The 16,606-nt window shown below is 36.5% G+C and overlaps 2 protein-coding genes across 3 annotated transcripts in view; one reads left to right on the top strand and one right to left on the bottom strand.

The window, feature by feature from the left end:
• The window catches only part of DIS3 (DIS3 exosome endoribonuclease and 3'-5' exoribonuclease), a 30,190-nt gene extending 15,401 nt beyond the window's left edge, over positions 1-14,789 (bottom strand). The window contains exons 1-14 of one of the 2 annotated variants that reach the window (XM_011972019.1): positions 14,192-14,789; positions 13,872-13,939; positions 10,817-11,010; positions 10,044-10,117; positions 8,535-8,702; positions 7,809-7,973; positions 6,540-6,653; positions 6,277-6,414; positions 5,285-5,431; positions 4,741-4,857; positions 4,376-4,477; positions 3,695-3,759; positions 3,518-3,602; positions 1,417-1,544 (exon numbers count right to left, since the gene is read on the bottom strand). In XM_011972019.1, the coding sequence (XP_011827409.1) occupies positions 1,417-1,544; positions 3,518-3,602; positions 3,695-3,759; positions 4,376-4,477; positions 4,741-4,857; positions 5,285-5,431; positions 6,277-6,414; positions 6,540-6,653; positions 7,809-7,973; positions 8,535-8,702; positions 10,044-10,117; positions 10,817-11,010; positions 13,872-13,939; positions 14,192-14,419 (1,793 nt within the window). In that variant the 5' untranslated portion in view covers positions 14,420-14,789. Of the gene's footprint in view, positions 1-1,416; positions 1,545-3,517; positions 3,603-3,694; positions 3,760-4,375; positions 4,478-4,740; positions 4,858-5,284; positions 5,432-6,276; positions 6,415-6,539; positions 6,654-7,808; positions 7,974-8,534; positions 8,703-10,043; positions 10,118-10,816; positions 11,011-13,434; positions 13,593-13,871; positions 13,940-14,191 lie in introns of both variants that reach the window. The other variant, XM_011972018.1, reaches the window with a different exon arrangement.
• PIBF1 (progesterone immunomodulatory binding factor 1) overlaps positions 14,648-16,606 on the top strand; it is a 287,209-nt gene continuing 285,250 nt past the window's right edge. Inside the window, exons 1-2 of the mRNA XM_011972020.1 lie at positions 14,648-14,940; positions 16,019-16,317. Of these exons, the coding sequence (XP_011827410.1) occupies positions 16,066-16,317 (252 nt within the window). The 5' untranslated portion in view covers positions 14,648-14,940; positions 16,019-16,065. The remainder of the gene's footprint in view (positions 14,941-16,018; positions 16,318-16,606) is intronic.

The raw sequence follows: 16,606 nt of genomic DNA, 5'->3' as shown, positions 1-16,606 counted from the left end.
CAGCTGGAAACCATCATTCTCAGCAAACTTTTGCAAGAACAGAAAACCAAACACCACATGTTCTCACTCATAGGTGGGAATTGAACAATGAGATCACTTGGACATGGGAAGGGGAACATCACACATCGGGGCCTATTATGGGGAGCAGGGAGGAAGGAGGGATGGCATTGGGAGTTACTGATGTAAATGACGAGTTGATGGGTGCTCACGAGTTGGGTGCAGCACACCAACATGGCACATGTATACATATGTAACAAACTTGCACGTTGTGCATATGTACCCTAGAACTTAAATTAAAAAAAAAAAAAAAGAAAAGAAATATGGCTAGTAAGGCTAAGGAACTAAGTTGTTAATTTTATTCATTTTAATGAATGTAAATAGGCGCATCTTATGAAATGATACAAAGGTACAATCCACACTCACCACACCTTTAGTAACTGCTTGTGACCCTATCCTAGGTGGACTTGGGAACTCTGAGACGAACATCTGGAAGAGTCATGTACTTGGTTTCCTCTGATAATCAACAACATCTTTTAAGAGTCAAATTTCTCTTAACTGGTTTCCTTCAACATGCCTGAGTTAATACTCTATACCTTATGCCTTTTGTAGTTAGGCAAAAGCCATGCCCTAACAGCTAAAAGACTCAGATCTGTTACTAGTCAGACCTTTGGGAAGACTCCTTTTATGCACTTTTAATTGCCTAAAAAATGAGGAGGCTGAATTAAATAATTTCTAAAATTTAAAGTGCAAGGAGGACCTAATCTCCATTTATTTAAACCTCTGAAACCCAATGTCCAATCTGGAAACTTATTTCTAATTAAAATTAGAAACAATTTACAGAGTCTTAGGGGGTTCTTGCCTTCCTGGAATTTCTTCAGTATCTTTAACTCAAACACAATTTTTTAACACAACAAATTACAAGGATGGAACTCTTGAACAAACATCAGTCCAGAATCAAGTTGCTAACACTTAAAAGGAAGCTAGAGGCTGGGCACAGTGGCTCACACCTGTAATCCCAACACTTTGGGAGGCCAAGGCGGGTGGATCACCTGAGGTCACGAGTTCAAGACCAGCCTAGCCAACAAGGCGAAACTCCAGCTCTACTAAAAATACAAAAATTAGCTGGGCGTGGTGATGGGCACCTGTAATCCCAGCTACTCGGGAGGCTGAGACAGGAGAATCACTTGAATTCAGGAGGTGGAGGTTACAGTGAGCTGAGATTGTGCCACTGCACTCCAGCGTGGGTGACAGAGTGAAACTCCGTTTCAAATAAATAAATGAATTAATGAATTAATGAATGGAAGCTAGAAGAAACAGGAGTCTCTATTCACCCTTTTAAATAATTCATTATTGCCTATGATCAAACAATGTAAAGAGTATAAAAATTATCTTAATACTATGAAAAACAAAATATACCCTTTTTCAATCCTTCTTTTCTTCAGAATTTTGGCTAGTTTATTCAGTCCACGGAGACTAGTGGTAATATCATCATTCATGTTTGCTGAATCAATTCTCAACTGAGCTTCAGCATATGTCAGAGATGCCTAAAAAAGAAATTGTATGTTATATAATTCTTATAAATGATAGAAAAATGGTTTTCAATATGTCCTCCTACTTTAACTACATAAAATCCATGATTTCAGAAAACCTAAAATCAGTAACGAAATAGAAATTCTTAGCTATGATACTATACTTCACATTTATGATTTCTGGTTCATTAATTCTTATCTGAGGCATTATACAACATAAACAAACATATTTTAAAAGGTAAAATGACAATGTTGTTAGCAAATAAACTTTAAACTTTACTTGTATATTCCAGTTACTGTATAAATACCCAGATAATGCTAAAACATAAAGGTTAGATGGATTCTTTCTCTGATAACAAATGTGAAATCCTTTCCAGATGATCATTATTCTCCCGCAAGTAATTAAGACTGCAGGAGGTGAGACATCATGTTTTACAGGAAATCTAATAAATACCCAAATTAAGCATGTAAAAACCAGACAAATCATAGTAGAAAAGAGTTAAATCCCCAATGATAAACAATGCAAATATACAAATAACTGCTTCTGTTCCTATTTCTCTCAGAGAAATCCACCATTTTTTTCTTTTTTTTTTTTTTTCTTTTTCTTGCTTAGAGTAGCTTCATAAGTGAAAAGAAGAAAGAGCATAACAGAGTTAGATAACGCAGGTGCGGTCAGATTCCTGGGATAGCCAACTCATCTACTAAGAGTTTCCGCTCTGAAAGAGGTTTTATGTTATATGTTCACCAGGTTTGTTTTCTTATCATTTTGTTATACTGACCAAGTCTTAAAGAACTAAAAGTCTTTCTCACTTAAAAGTACAAACTGTGATGGCTTAAATAATTCACACATCACTCTTTATCAGTCTAACAGTTTTCTTTGCAACCACTAGTTAGCAGAACAGCAAGGATGCCAAAGGGCCAGAAAAAAACAGGTTAAGTTTGGAAAACAGATCATTAGAAGATAAGCGGCTTGGCAAACCTTGAAGAAAGATGTAGGGCAAAATAAGAGAGAAATAAAGGATTCTTGGGAGAAGTACAAAAAAAAAAGGAAAAGGACAAGAAAGACAACCTGGCTCCATTCCGAAGAAACAAGATCTCAGGCTCGTTCTACTGAAATCCAACAGTGAATTAAACATCGTTTCTGTGAGAAAATGTGAAGAAGCAGTGTACCTGCTAACTTTTAAAACACTAACTATTTATAAGTAGGAACAGCTTCAATTACTAAGGTTCTTGACTTAAGGCATAAAACCACCAGTTGGTCTTCTCAAGTATATATACTTTGTAAGTTTCTGAATATAGGACAACTGCAACATGAACTAGTTTCTGACTCATATTAAAAATTAAGCAGATAACTGGAAAAAAAAAAAAAAAAAAACCTTCTTAATTTTGCTATAACAATGCCCCCATTCTATCCTGAGGGCACAGACCTAGCACTTGTTTTTCTGCCTAGAAAGACTCTTCCTCCCCCACTCAAACTGAAATACATTTATCTGTACCCACTTTACATGTTCAAAAGAGCATCTAGCTTGATTGAAAAATTCTCAAGAAGTGGGCAGCAATCTCAAATTTAGGTGATGGCACCGGGGCTGGGGCTGGTTACTTTGGCCTGGTATTAGCTAGGTCAAGAAAGCTGGCAATAAGACTCCGGTGGCCTGTTCCGCATTCTTCTCCGAGAGTAGGTAGCAAAGAGCCAAATGAGTTTTAGTGTAAATTTAAGTGCATCTGTACGTGTGTAAGCACGTGCCTGCAGCTGTGAACTTTTTTAGACCATGTTTATATCACAGGCATTTATATGTATACGTTTTTTCTATTTTAGGTTAAGTAAATATACATATAAACTATTATACATAACATCCCTTTTCAAATATATATTTTTACATATGTGTATATATACATATACACGAATCTTTTAAAAATTTAACTTTATTTAGTTTTCAAAAAAATACCAAAAAGTTTAAAAATTAGAGATTATTAGCCATGAAACGAACCTTTGAATTAATAACACTTTTGGTAAACTTCGTTTTTAAGATTTCAGCGTTGTGATTCATTTCCCAAATACATGAAAATGCCAGCCTATGAAGGAAAATACAGAGTATTTCTTAATGGGAATTGGGTTAAAGTAGTAAATACAATGTCTTCTAGGAAAAACAACCATGCAGAAATACCTGTCAACGTCACATTTTAAGGAACACAAGTTAGAACTAAGCAACTCTGGAACCATGTCAATCCTCTGCAAAAGATAAAAATAGAACCACAGATTACTTAGCTGTATCCATACATTTATTTGAGGTTCTATTCTCAAATAATATTAATTAAACAAGGAAAGAAAAGTGTTCTGGTTTTTATAAATAGGATAATTGAGAAAAGATCAAATAAAAGGAATGTTTCTATAAAAGTACTTACACAAAATTGTTAAAGAAGGAAAGCTATGAAGGAAAATTGGACTTCATGCCAATTAATCTAAGTTTAAGTCCTCTATACTAACGACCCAGCTGTCCTCTGAAAGTTTTAAATCTCTGGTCTGTGTAAGTATATACTTGATAACTGACACTCTATGACTGGACCTTTCTCCAATGCTTAATACAAACTACAAGGTGTTTTTAAAATACCAAAAAAAGAAAAGAGAAACTAAACTTTTATGGAAATCACTAAGAGACTAAGTTTAACCTTCCCCTTGACTTTCACAATACTTTACTTGTTATTTGAACCACTTGGTAACAAAAATTTTCTACATATTTAGTGATTTAAAGCCACCTTATTCCATGTATTTTTCTTAGCTAATTCATGGCTGTTTAAAAATCCTTAGGTGTCCATGATTGCTAAATTTTTTAATTCAATACATTTACCTTTTCACAAAGATACACAGTTGTTCCTCTTCTGGCTGATTCTTGATCCAAGGCATTTCCTGGCCTAATAAAATGGCTCACATCAGCAATATGAACACCAACCTTAAAAAGATGAAAATAAAAGGATGTCAATATGCTTGATTGGGTAAATGTACCTAATGGGAGTTTCAGTAAGATAAAGTTTAGCTAAATTCAAAAAAGACTCAGTCACCTCTGCCATTTCAACTTCTGACACATGGCCAATAGTCTGCAGCTATAATTATACTTCGCAAGAGTAATTAACAAGCAAATTCTATTCTAGGTCAAAAGAAAATGAACTCAGAACAGAACTACATTTAGGTAAGGACACTATTACATATTTATACCTCCAAATTTCCATTTTCGAGTTCTCTACAATGTAGAGCGTCGTCTATATCAGTACATCCTGGTGGGTCTACACTACAAATACACAGATGCCTCAGGTCTTCTCGGTTTTTCATGTCCTAGAAGACATGAAATTATAAACAAATAAATTATTTCCAAAGCACAACTACAACATATGAATAGCTCTTGTGAAACCAGTAATACTTATACAAAAACAATTTAGCTGTATTTTCTTGATGACAATCACATTTCTTTTTCCTGCACTGGAGCAGAGAGACGCCACATATGATTTGTAACTAATGGTAACTAATGGTTTCCTTCCCTTTGAAACATTTAACATATGCAAGTGTCTGTCCCATAGACAAACTTACCTTTCAATGAAGAAGCAAACGACTTCTTCTGTAATTCCTAAAAATGCTAGACCCAACAAAATGCAGGGAAAGAGGGCCCGTGGTGTCTACATATTTAAAAACACATACAGAAATTAAACAAAACTAGGGAGGATATAAGAATTTATAAAGTCACTACAAATTACTTTCAACTTACCTTTTCAGTAATGCTCCAGGGCATCTTTGGCAGAAAACTAAGAACAGCCTGTGAAAAAGGCTGGTGGGGAACATCGTGTTCAAGTAACAGAACTTCTGTTTCAGTCTCTTTCTCTCCAACATCACCTAAATTTCTCACAAAGTGTCCCTGAAACCAAGAGGCATTGTTAGAAATGCCTATGTTATAGTAAATTTACATCTCATCATATTAAATTCTTCAACATTTACATATCATCTCAGTATTCCTAAATATTCCCATAACGACTTCTGAAAAATGACCCTTTGGTACATTAGACAAGACTTCTCAACTGATTTATGATGGAAACTTCGTAAGGGTCCAGCTCTTACATTCTAAAGCATCTATTTCTCATTAACGTTCAAATTTAAAATGTGCTTCCAATATAATCTTTTCAAAATTTGTTGATTAGAATCTGTATAGAACTCAGTTTTCATAGCCATGATTAATAAAAGTCATTGGTTTAAAAATTTACATAAAAGAGGCCAGGCACAGTGGCTAACGCCTGTAATCTCAGCATTTTGGGAGGCTAAGGCGGGTGGATCACTTGAGGTCAGTTCAAGACCAGCCTGGCCAACAGGACGAAACCCCGTCTTCCCTAAAAATTAGCTGGGCGCGGTAGCGCACACCTGTAGTCCCAGCTAACTGAGAGGCTGAGACACAAGAATCACTTGAACCTGGGAGGTGGAGGGTGCAGTGGGCCGAGATCACGCCACTGCACTCCAGCCGGGGCAACAAGGTGAGACTCTCTCTCAAAAAGAAGAAATTTACATAAAAGTAACCAAATGATTTACACTGGAATTTCATAAAATTAATTTTCAAAGTAAATATGCTACTTACCAGGTCACTTTGTGAAATATCTCTAAATTTCAGTACAAATCCTACATAGAAGTGATTCCATTTTTATTAAAAGCAGAAATACTACTCACAAAATTTTAATTAAACATCCCTAAATAAAATTAATACTTTAAGCTTACATTTGGATATCTGGAATTTCTGGGCCAACCATCAATAGCAACAATAATTCTCCGTCCTTCTAATGTAGAAGCCTGTCTGGTTTCTATGCGAATTCGAGGGATTCTCTTATCAGCAGGTGTAAAGAGATGTCTTCTTGACTAGCAAAAATTAGGAATAAAGATTTTACACACAAAAAATCTGAGGATGGAGGCAAAAGAAAGGCTGTAAGTTCTACTAAATGTTTATCCTTTTTTTTATTACACAGTAAATGCTCTTTACTCACCTCCTTAATGTCAGACTTGGAAAGCATGCCACAATATGGCCTCCAATTCCTTTTTATTATTCCTACAAGTCTGCCTGTAGGCTTCAACATTTTCTCGCTTACAACACTCTTAAGCTGAGATATAAAAATAATAATGGTCAGTTACATTCCTCTAAGTATTATCAGGCAATTTCCTTTCAAAATCAAAATACATACACGGATACTAATCCATTCAGGCAGTAAATTATGACATAAGACTACAGAATGCTGATGTTTCAAAATTCTAGAGAAGAATATGCCAAACCAAACCACAGACATTCTCTCTTGATAATAAAGCACTACAAAACAACCAAAAAGCAAAAACAAATAAATAAATATAACTGAATACATATGTTAGAACTCAGCACTTTTCAGAATTAACATGAGGATTTACTGACTAAAATAGACACACAGGTCTGCGAATTAGACTAGGCTTTGAGTACTAGTTTGCGTAAATTAGCTATGTGGTATGGTGACTAGTTCCCTTTGGACCTTTATTTGTTCATTCTAAAGGTTCTTCCTTATACCAAATAAAAACCCAAATAAAGAGTGTCTGCTATTAGAAATAACAAAAGTTCCTATGGCATTTCACCTCTTAATACTATCCAAAGGCCTGGACTCTCCATGGATAATTATACAATGAGACTCCAGAGCAATGAATATAAATGATGGAAAAAGAAAAATATAAAAACTATTATACGTATTCCAACTATTTATATTACTGTAATTATAAAATACAGAAATAAAAAGGTCGTATCAAGTACACTTAGCTCATATCATAAGAAAAAACTGAAAGTATTCTCTTCATAATAAATATGGTACCAGATAAGTTGCCCAAATATAATGGCCCAGAAGTACATCTATTATGTTAAGGGAATTTCACCTAAAGCATTTCTAAAACATTTCCTAAAACATTACTTAAAGCATTTCAGAAAATTTTAAATTTGTATTTGTTTAAACCTCACTAAGTCAAATAATACACTTGAATGTTATAAATTTTCAGTTTCATACTTGTATTAACTCATACTCGTATTAACAGTCTGTTTACATTTAAACCCATTTATTTGAGCAAATTAAGACAATAAAACTACATAGAAGAGAAAAAAAACATGTATATGACATGTGTTAAATATCAAAACTATAATTTTATGCAATAAATCTGAAAGCAATGAAACCTGTTGTCTTCCAAAGCTGACATATTAATAACACAAAGCTACACAGACAAAAAAAAAATCCTGCTTAGATTCATACCATTCGTTCTCTCTCTTCTTCTTTCTCCACATCTTCTTCATTTTGACCTTCATCTTGTAAAACAACAGAAGATGGTGCTACCCACTGACTCTTGGGGAGAAGCTCCACAGCCACAATATCTTCGTGAACAGCTCTGTTTAAATGTTTCAGTCCCTGTAAGATTATCTGTTTAAAACAACAGAGGGCATGAGCCCAAATATTTTTAATGGCAATATATTAAAGGGAAGATCACCTAACAGATATTTACATACATTCTGAATGCCTCTATGGAATCTCTATTCCTTCTTTATAGATTTTCTTTCTCTATTGTGTCCCTAATTTCACAACCTTAATTTCTCAGTATCAGGTAGAAAAAACGTAAGTCAGAATATACAGCTTGTGTTCATGGCTCCATCATTAACTTACGCTGGTACCAAGAGACTTTGGAAAAATTATTTATGCTCTCTAAATCTCAAGGTCCTGATTGGTCAAATAAGAGTACGCTACCTAGTTTTTTATAGGTTGGGTTGAACATTAAATGAAATGCCATGCGCAAAGATTTTAAAAACTACCTGACAAATCATGAGCACTGTTAAAAAAAAAAAAAAAAGAAAGAAAAAAGTTACCATTTGCTTTAAAGTATGTGAAGCCTCATATGTTATGCAAATAGTATTTACCATTAACTGGTCATAATATATAAAATAGCATCTTTATTTTAGTGTATAAGAAATTTATTTATATACTTGCCTCTTTATTTTCTTCATTGTCACCATGAATCCATACTGTAGCTTCTAAGTAATTTTCCCTGCTGGCTCTAAATGTTCCTTGAAGGTATGTACCAGATTTTATGCCTTGCTGTAGCTTACTTAAGGGAAGATGTTCTGAAAATATTATTTTTCCACTTTCTATTTCATTCTATGAAATAAGCAAACCAAAAGATGCCGCTAATAAGTCTTCTGTTCACTCAATACACAACTATTATTAATATCAGAGAATTTTTGAAATCTACATTATGGTATACACAACTCTGAATAGGAGAAAATATAGTAGCTTTTCTCATAGGCCAGTGCTAACAAAAACAGCTTTCTATGATGAAGTATTCATTTTGTGATCTCTAATATGGTAGCCACTAGACATAAGTTTCTCTTGGGCACTTGAAAGATAGATAGTACCACCAAGAAATTGAATTTTTAATACATATTAAATTTAAACAGTCACATATAACTAAGTAACCACTTAGTTATATGTGACTAAGGGCAATACTTAATCCGTATTTCAAAAATCAAACTCAACTTTTATCTTCTCATTTCTTTTTGGTTTCATAAAGTATTATAAAAGTAAGAAGGGATGAGAGAAATGTAAAGATTGGATTTACATATAATGTCCTATCACTTAAAACCTATTTCTGTAACAAGGGCTACCATTTATACTTACCATACCTATGTGCCAGGCACTGAGATGAAAATTGTATTAATGCCACAGTTATCATCTTATTTGATCCTTACAGCAATATTATGAAGTCATTATTGCTAAACATTACATATTTATATATAAGAAAATGAAGGCTCAGAATTTAATTATTCCCTTAGCACTCCTTCTCACATCAGCTATTGCAATGACTCCTTTACTTACTTCTCTGCCTCTAATCTTTCCTGGATAAAATGCATCATCTTACACATTGACACGAGAGTGGTCTTACAAATAAATACCATTTCTGATCATTCTCTCCTGCTCCACCAATCCACATTCATATACCCTTGCTTTTTCTTAGCCTGACATATAAGAAAGGGATCTCAGAATCCTTTCTTCTTCATAGCAGCCCTTCTGAGAGATCTTTATAAATCAATTGAAAAATTACTAACCTACAGAATAAGTTATAGGTCTTTACTATCTGGACACTCCCCTCCCTCTTCTTTTCTCTGCCTGCAGTGCCTGCCATTTCTGTATTTGTCAACAGCTACTCTTTATTCACAAATCAGCCATGGATTCCATTCATTTTTTCCTCAACCAAACAGTGCTACCATGTACCAGGCCCTACTCAGGTTAATGGAAATATATCTATTTTAGAAAGTTGTCTTTTAGGAATGGCATTTCAATAAGCCTATGACATCCACTCTTGTTTATAACACAACTATTCCAAATCCAGCTTACCCACCGACATTCCAATTTTTAAATTTGGTATCTATGTGCCTAATATTCCAAAGTGGCTATTTTAATATTTTTACTTTTCAAAAACAAAACAAAACAAAAACATACCACTTCTTCAGATAAACAAGCAAGACGATCTATGAGTTCAGGGTTAGCAGTTAGGCTCTTTACATATTCTTCACCTGAAAAAATAAGTTTATGTTGTTTTTGATAGTGTTTTTTCCTTAGATACGAAAAAGATGGATAGTCTTGTTTGCGACAGTATACATGTCATTCTTTCATTCATTAAGAGACAGTCTCACTCTGTCTCTCAGGCTGGAGTGCAGCAGTGCAATGACACATCACTACAGCCTAGAATCCCTGGGCTCAAGCTATCTTCATGCCTTAGCCTCCTGAGTAGCTGGGACTATAGTTACACACTACCATGCATGGTTCTCTCTTTTTTTTTTTTTCTGTAGAGACATAGTCTTCCTATGTTGCCCAGGCTGGTCTTGAACGCCTGGTCTCAAGCAAGCCTCTTGCCCTGACCTCCCAAAGTGTTGGGATTACAGCACCTGGCCTCAATTTATTTAAGAAACAAAACCCAAAAATCTGTTGATGTGATCATGATGTGATCATGCAGAGGCAGGCGTTTCAGTGTATTTATGAGATTTCATTGCTAAACCAGTTGCAAATACTGAGGCGAAAATTAACAGCCACTGGGCACCACAACATATTTAGCTTAAAAACTATGTGAAATTTAAAAATACAAAAATATCACATGAAGTTACATAGGACTACGAAAACACTAAACAGTAAAGTGAACATCTGACTATAGGTCTGACGATTATTTTTACACGTATTTGCAAACATGCACTAAGTACTTCTACATTTAGACTTACAAGTGAAAGCTGGTATTCCTTCTTCTACAGCTTTCTCTTTGTTTTTCCTGTCATTTGTTATGAAGATAACTTGCAGGTGGTTGTCTGCTGACATTTTCTTCAAATGTTCATTGTACCATTTTGCTGCTACTCGAATAGCTCTATCATTCCTGTCATTAGCATTTTCTCCCTGCTCTTGTTCTACATAGGTTTCTCTAAATGGAAAGGAAAGGAAAAAATGAAACAAAAGGAAATCAGTAGACACAAGGATATGTGAAAACTCTTAGCACATACATGCTTAACCACTAAACAGAAAAAGCCAATGGTATATCTTTTCTCTGGAATGTATTCAGATGTACACCTCAGAGAAGAAATTAAGATTCCTATAATTAAGTTTTTAAGAAACAATTTGCTTGGAAAAGAAGAAAATTATGTTATTAATGGGACAAGAAAAAGGCTAATAGAATTTCTTTTCCTAAAAAGAAAAATTCAAGATCAGAATATATACTTTAGGTTGAGACACTAAATAAGTTTGTTGAGATAAAATTATAATACAATTTCACAGGTCTGATAATCTGATTTCACTCACACTGTAGGTTAACAGCAATTCCTAAAAGCTACAAATAGTATAATTAGATCATTTATAATCAGAATTCTACAGTCATTAATAAATAATGCATGTAAATTATCCATGGTAAACACTAATAGCTGAAGTTGTGTAGAGACTGAAAAGCCAGGTATATTAATAGATATTACATATTTCTTCTATCTAAACTCCCAAACGTCAACACATTCATCTATTTCTTTAAATCTGTTCATCAATGCCAGGTTTAAGTACAGCAGCAAAGTTCACTACAATAGCTTCCAGTACTTAATGGTAATAGATTCAATTTTATAATTTGATTGATTTATATTAATAGTTTTAGAATTATTTTATTCCTCATCGTTGAATGCACTTGCTAATGCTTTTTTTTTTTTTTTTTTTTTTGAAACAGAGTCTTGCTCTGCAGCTCAGGCTGGAGTGCAGTGGCATGATCTCAGCTTACTGCAACCTCTACCTCCGAGTTCAAGCGATCCTCCCAAATCAGCCTTGCAAGCAGCTGGTACTAGAGGCATGTACCACCACAACCAGCTAATTTGGCTAGGCTGGTCTGGAACTCCTGGCCTCAAGTGATCTGCCCATCTCAACCTCCCAAAGTGCCAGGATTACAGACATAAGCCACCACACCCAGCTGCTAATGCTTAAAGCTTATCAGTGAAAGACAGAGTCATCAATTTTTGAATTGGTTTTAAACATGGGTCTTTCTGCACTGAAAAACAAGTGATGTTCCTATTTCTGGATTTCAAGGAGGTACTAACAATAAGAAGCCTACAAGGGCTTTACTGGTATTCTTTACAAGGACATTGAAGTTTGAGATATAAGAATCAAGAAAGCTGAGAAATTAAGGTTTTTAAAAATGTGCATAATCTGATGGAATTTCATTACCAGAATCCTACACACTAATCCAATGGTTCTCAATTGAGTGAATTCGCTCCCCCAGGGCATTTTGCATCATTACAACTGAGTGGTGGTGGTGGGGGGGGTAAGGGGTGATGATTCTGCCAAAGAGGCTAGGAACACTGTTAAACATCCTACAATGTATAAAACAGCCTTCCCACCACACACAAAAAATTCAGTTCAAAATATCTATAATGCCAAGATTGAGAAGCCCTGATCTAATCCAATAAAAGTACCATAAATACCCATCATAGATTATTTACATAATATAACATAATACACAATATCTTATTTTCTGAGACCAAAGGTCTTGAATCTAAAAGCACAACAAAGAATTCTATTCTTGGCCAGGGGTGGTGGCTCATGCCTGTAATCCCAGCACTTTGGGAGGCTGAGGTGGGCGGATCACGAGGTCAGGAATTTGAGACCAGCCTGACCAACATGGTGAAACCCTGTCTCTACTAAAAAAACAAAAATTAGCCGGGCATAGTGGTACATGCCTGTAATCCCAGCTACTCAGGAGACTGAGGAAGGAGAAACGCTTGAACTTGGGAGGTGGAGGTTGCAGTGAGCCGAGATCATGCCATGCACTCCAGCCTAGGCGGCAGAGTGAGACTGTGTCTCAAAAAAAAAAAAAAAAAAAAAAAAAGAATTATATTCCTTAACCTAATCTTGCTCAATGTAATCTGCTGCAAAGTATTAAACTTTTTAAAAGACCATTAAGGATAAATATACTTTCTATTTCTAAACAAAATAGAAACTTCACAAACTCATACATTTTATTACCCTGTTCTTCACATTATATGGCATTCCAGGAACTTAGGCAAATCTCATCTTCCAAGATTCTACGGTCTAATTCAAGCTAAAACCAATTCAAAATGAAAACATTTTGGAAATAAAATTACCTACTGTAGTCTAGGAGTCAGCAGGCCTTGGTTTTAGGCTTGAGCCCATCAATGCCTGTGTGACCTTAGAGAGATTCACTTAGCATTATCTTCTGCACAGCGAGGTAAGAATCAAATAGGGTATGAAATCTATCACTTATCTACTGACAATGTCACAAATTACTCACAGGAACCCTCTTCCCAATTTAGCTAATTCTGTGGTCTCCTGATATTTAACTTAGCAATATTCCTCCTACCTATGGTGCTCATTAGTGAAAGTATAGAAATGCTTCTCTTGGTTATTAGTCACATCTCGGATACGTTTATATACGGGGGCACTGCGATTTCTCACTTCTTGAAGAACTGTTTGTAGCACAATTACATTCCTGATGGCAGGGTCCTCAAGAACATCAATCTTAAAAAAAGAAAGTAAGTTAATTTTTCCTATATTCATTTGTAAGTAGCTTCCGTCAAACACAAAATCCTGTTTTATGTTGGGCATAAATACTTTATGTTTTAAATACACTGAATAAGTTAAGCCAAGAAGCTATTTGGCTATAGAAAACAAGTCACTAAATCCTTCAGATCTATTTAAAAAGCACACTTAAACAGACCAATCACAAGACTTCGTAGAATTAAGGGTATTAATAAAGAAACACGTTGGCTCACATAGTTTTTTTTCGTAGGCACTTACAAGCTGCCTGGGAGTCGCAGGCTGGAGGCCACAGAAGCCCAGGTCCCCAGCCTCCAGGCACTTACAATCTAAGGCAGAAGAGACACCAGGAGTTAGAAAAATAACGTGTCTAAAATACGACTCCAAGAACTACATTTTTTAAAGCACAAGGAAAAGAACCTCGGCCTGGGGAACAGGCAGCTTGGGTCCCCAGGGGGTTTCCCTTCCCCTAGATCTGAGACACTGCCAAAGACCCTCCTCCCTGAGCCTCAGTTTCCCTACGTGTCATATCCCCTTGTCCCGGTGGGGCCTCGCTGTCTGCGGTTCGCCCGCCCACGCACCTGGTGCAGTAACACATTAGTGTCAGGCAGCAAGTAGTGCGGCTGCGGGCAGAGGCTGCTCGCCGGGTCCTGGGGCTGCGGCTCCAGGGCCGGCCCCTCGTGCGCCCCGCCACACGCTGCGCACCCGGGCGCACCGCAGCCGATGTCGTCTCGCAGGTAGTGCTCGCGCACGATCTTCATCACGCCGCCCGCCCGGGTCTTTTTTAAGAACGTCTTGGACTTGAGCATCTTGCTTCGCCGCGCAGAATCCTAACCCCAGCTGTGCTCTTCCAGCAAAAGGCTTCAAGCTAGGACACAACTATGCCTCATCCAGAAGTTCTCCCTTTTCCGTTCCTGGATATTAGTAACACTTCTCGCGGGAAAATGTCGAGACAAACGTTGATTGGCTCTCTGACGGCCGCGATTGGGCGAAAGTGAGGAGGGGCGACAAAGCAAGGCGAGGAGCCATTTCCGCCCGTAGCCTAGGCGGGGCTCGCTTCTGGACTCCACCTCCCATCGTGTATTGCTTTCCGCGCCTCGGAACATCCGGGAGAGCTGACTTCCGGCGGCTTGTGGGAGTGCTGCTTCTATCGTCCTTACGGGTGCGGAGATGGTTGTCTTGGTTACTGGTCCTAACGGTCCCCTGCCCTGAAATCCCTTGTTGAGGGCCTGCAACCTTGAGCTTCCGACTGGAGACGCCTTTGGTCCCTCGAAGTATCTGCACTGGCCGCTGGTCAAGCGTTCAGTGTGGAGTAATTGACTCTTTCGAGGTAACTAGCGACTATCATCCCTTTGCCGCGTGGGGCAGAGAATCCCCCGACCTGCCAAGTTTGGGGCTTAATTTTCGCGCCGAGTGTGTAGGCAGTCCCCGTTTCGGGTCCTTTGTAATCGAGGAGAGGATTTGTCTTTGAATTCACTTTTTCTTACCCATTTCCCTTCAAAAAGGAGGGAGGCCGATCTTAGTATAGTTCTCGCTGTTTCCACTCCATACACCTTTCCTTATCATTCAGTTTAGAAAAACTGAAATATTTAATAGCATAATTTGTTATATCATGAGGTATTAAAACAAGGTAGTTGCTAACATTCTTATGAAAGAGTAAGAAGTTATATTTAGAATTTCTTTAACTTTTGTTATACCCTGTTGTTTTCATTCTGCTATCTATAAAAAATGTTTTTGTCTCCCTGTTTTCCCTATTTAAAAAACTTTCAGTGATGACTCATTGCCTATAGAATAAAATCCAGCCATATTTTGACATTATGAGGCCCTCTAGTCTTGATCGTTAAGGGGGGGTGTGTGTGTGTGTGTGTGTGTGTGTGTGTGTTTTGGGGATGGGGGGGAATGGAAGGAGTAACTATTCCAAGACTTGGCTTTATTTTTTTACTTCCACTCACGTATCGTTAATAACTGCATGATTTCTCCTCTTTACTATGCCTGTCCAAGTCTTTCAAGAGTCTAAGTACTACCTCCGTGTAACCTTTGCCTGACCAACTCAGTCGTGATTTCTGTTATCTTTGAGCATATGTTGCTCTTAGTAGTGCCATTCTTGATTATAATGGGCTTTTTTCTTCATCTTGTACATTTCTTTGTTTCGTCCAAATAAGATTCCTCCCCCCAGGAACTGTTGTTTTTTGTTTGTTTGTTTTGTTTCTTTAAAGTTCCTCGAAGACTGAGTTCGTAGTAGGAATTAATGTGTTTGATTTGAGCACTAACTTACTGCAATAATCTGTTCTAGATTAGGGGTGCACTAAATTGCCTAATATTTATTTAAGGAACCCTTAGTCTCTCTTCAATACGGTCCATGATTTCTGCAGTTAATTTTTAAATTAATGTTGTTTTTTAACCTACAGAATACTAAAATCGAATTAGAGAAGAAAACTGATTCATAATAATAAAAATGTCTCGAAAAATTTCAAAGGAGTCAAAAAAAGTGAACATCTCTAGTTCTCTAGAATCTGAAGATATTAGTTTAGAAACAACAGTTCCTACGGACGATATTTCCTCATCAGAAGAGCGAGAGGGTAAAGTCAAAATCACCAGGCAGCTAATTGAACGAAAAGAACTACTTCATAATATTCAGTTACTAAAAATTGAGCTATCCCAGAAAACTATGATGATCGACAATTTGAAAGTGGATTATCTTACAAAGGTAAGATCAGGTTTAAATTTTGTTTTCTGTATGCTTTATTGTCTTCAAATGGCAGGTAAATAAGAAATACACACACACATTATCTGAACTTGAAATGATACATTTATATTTCTTGACAAGTATAGCCTTTAAATAATTTTGGTGTTCATAGAAGTAGAGAATAGAATGGTGGTTACCAAGGGCTGATGTGGTTGGGGTAAAGGAGGACTGGGGAGATGTTGGTCAAAGGATACATTATTACAGTTGAATAGGAGGAATACATTCAAGAGATCTATTGTGCAGCATGGTG

The sequence above is a fragment of the Mandrillus leucophaeus genome, unplaced genomic scaffold, assembly GCF_000951045.1.
Source record: "Mandrillus leucophaeus isolate KB7577 unplaced genomic scaffold, Mleu.le_1.0 Scaffold126, whole genome shotgun sequence".
In the NCBI taxonomy this organism is placed as follows: Eukaryota; Metazoa; Chordata; class Mammalia; order Primates; family Cercopithecidae; genus Mandrillus; species Mandrillus leucophaeus.
This window is presented reverse-complemented; position numbering and strand designations above follow the sequence as displayed.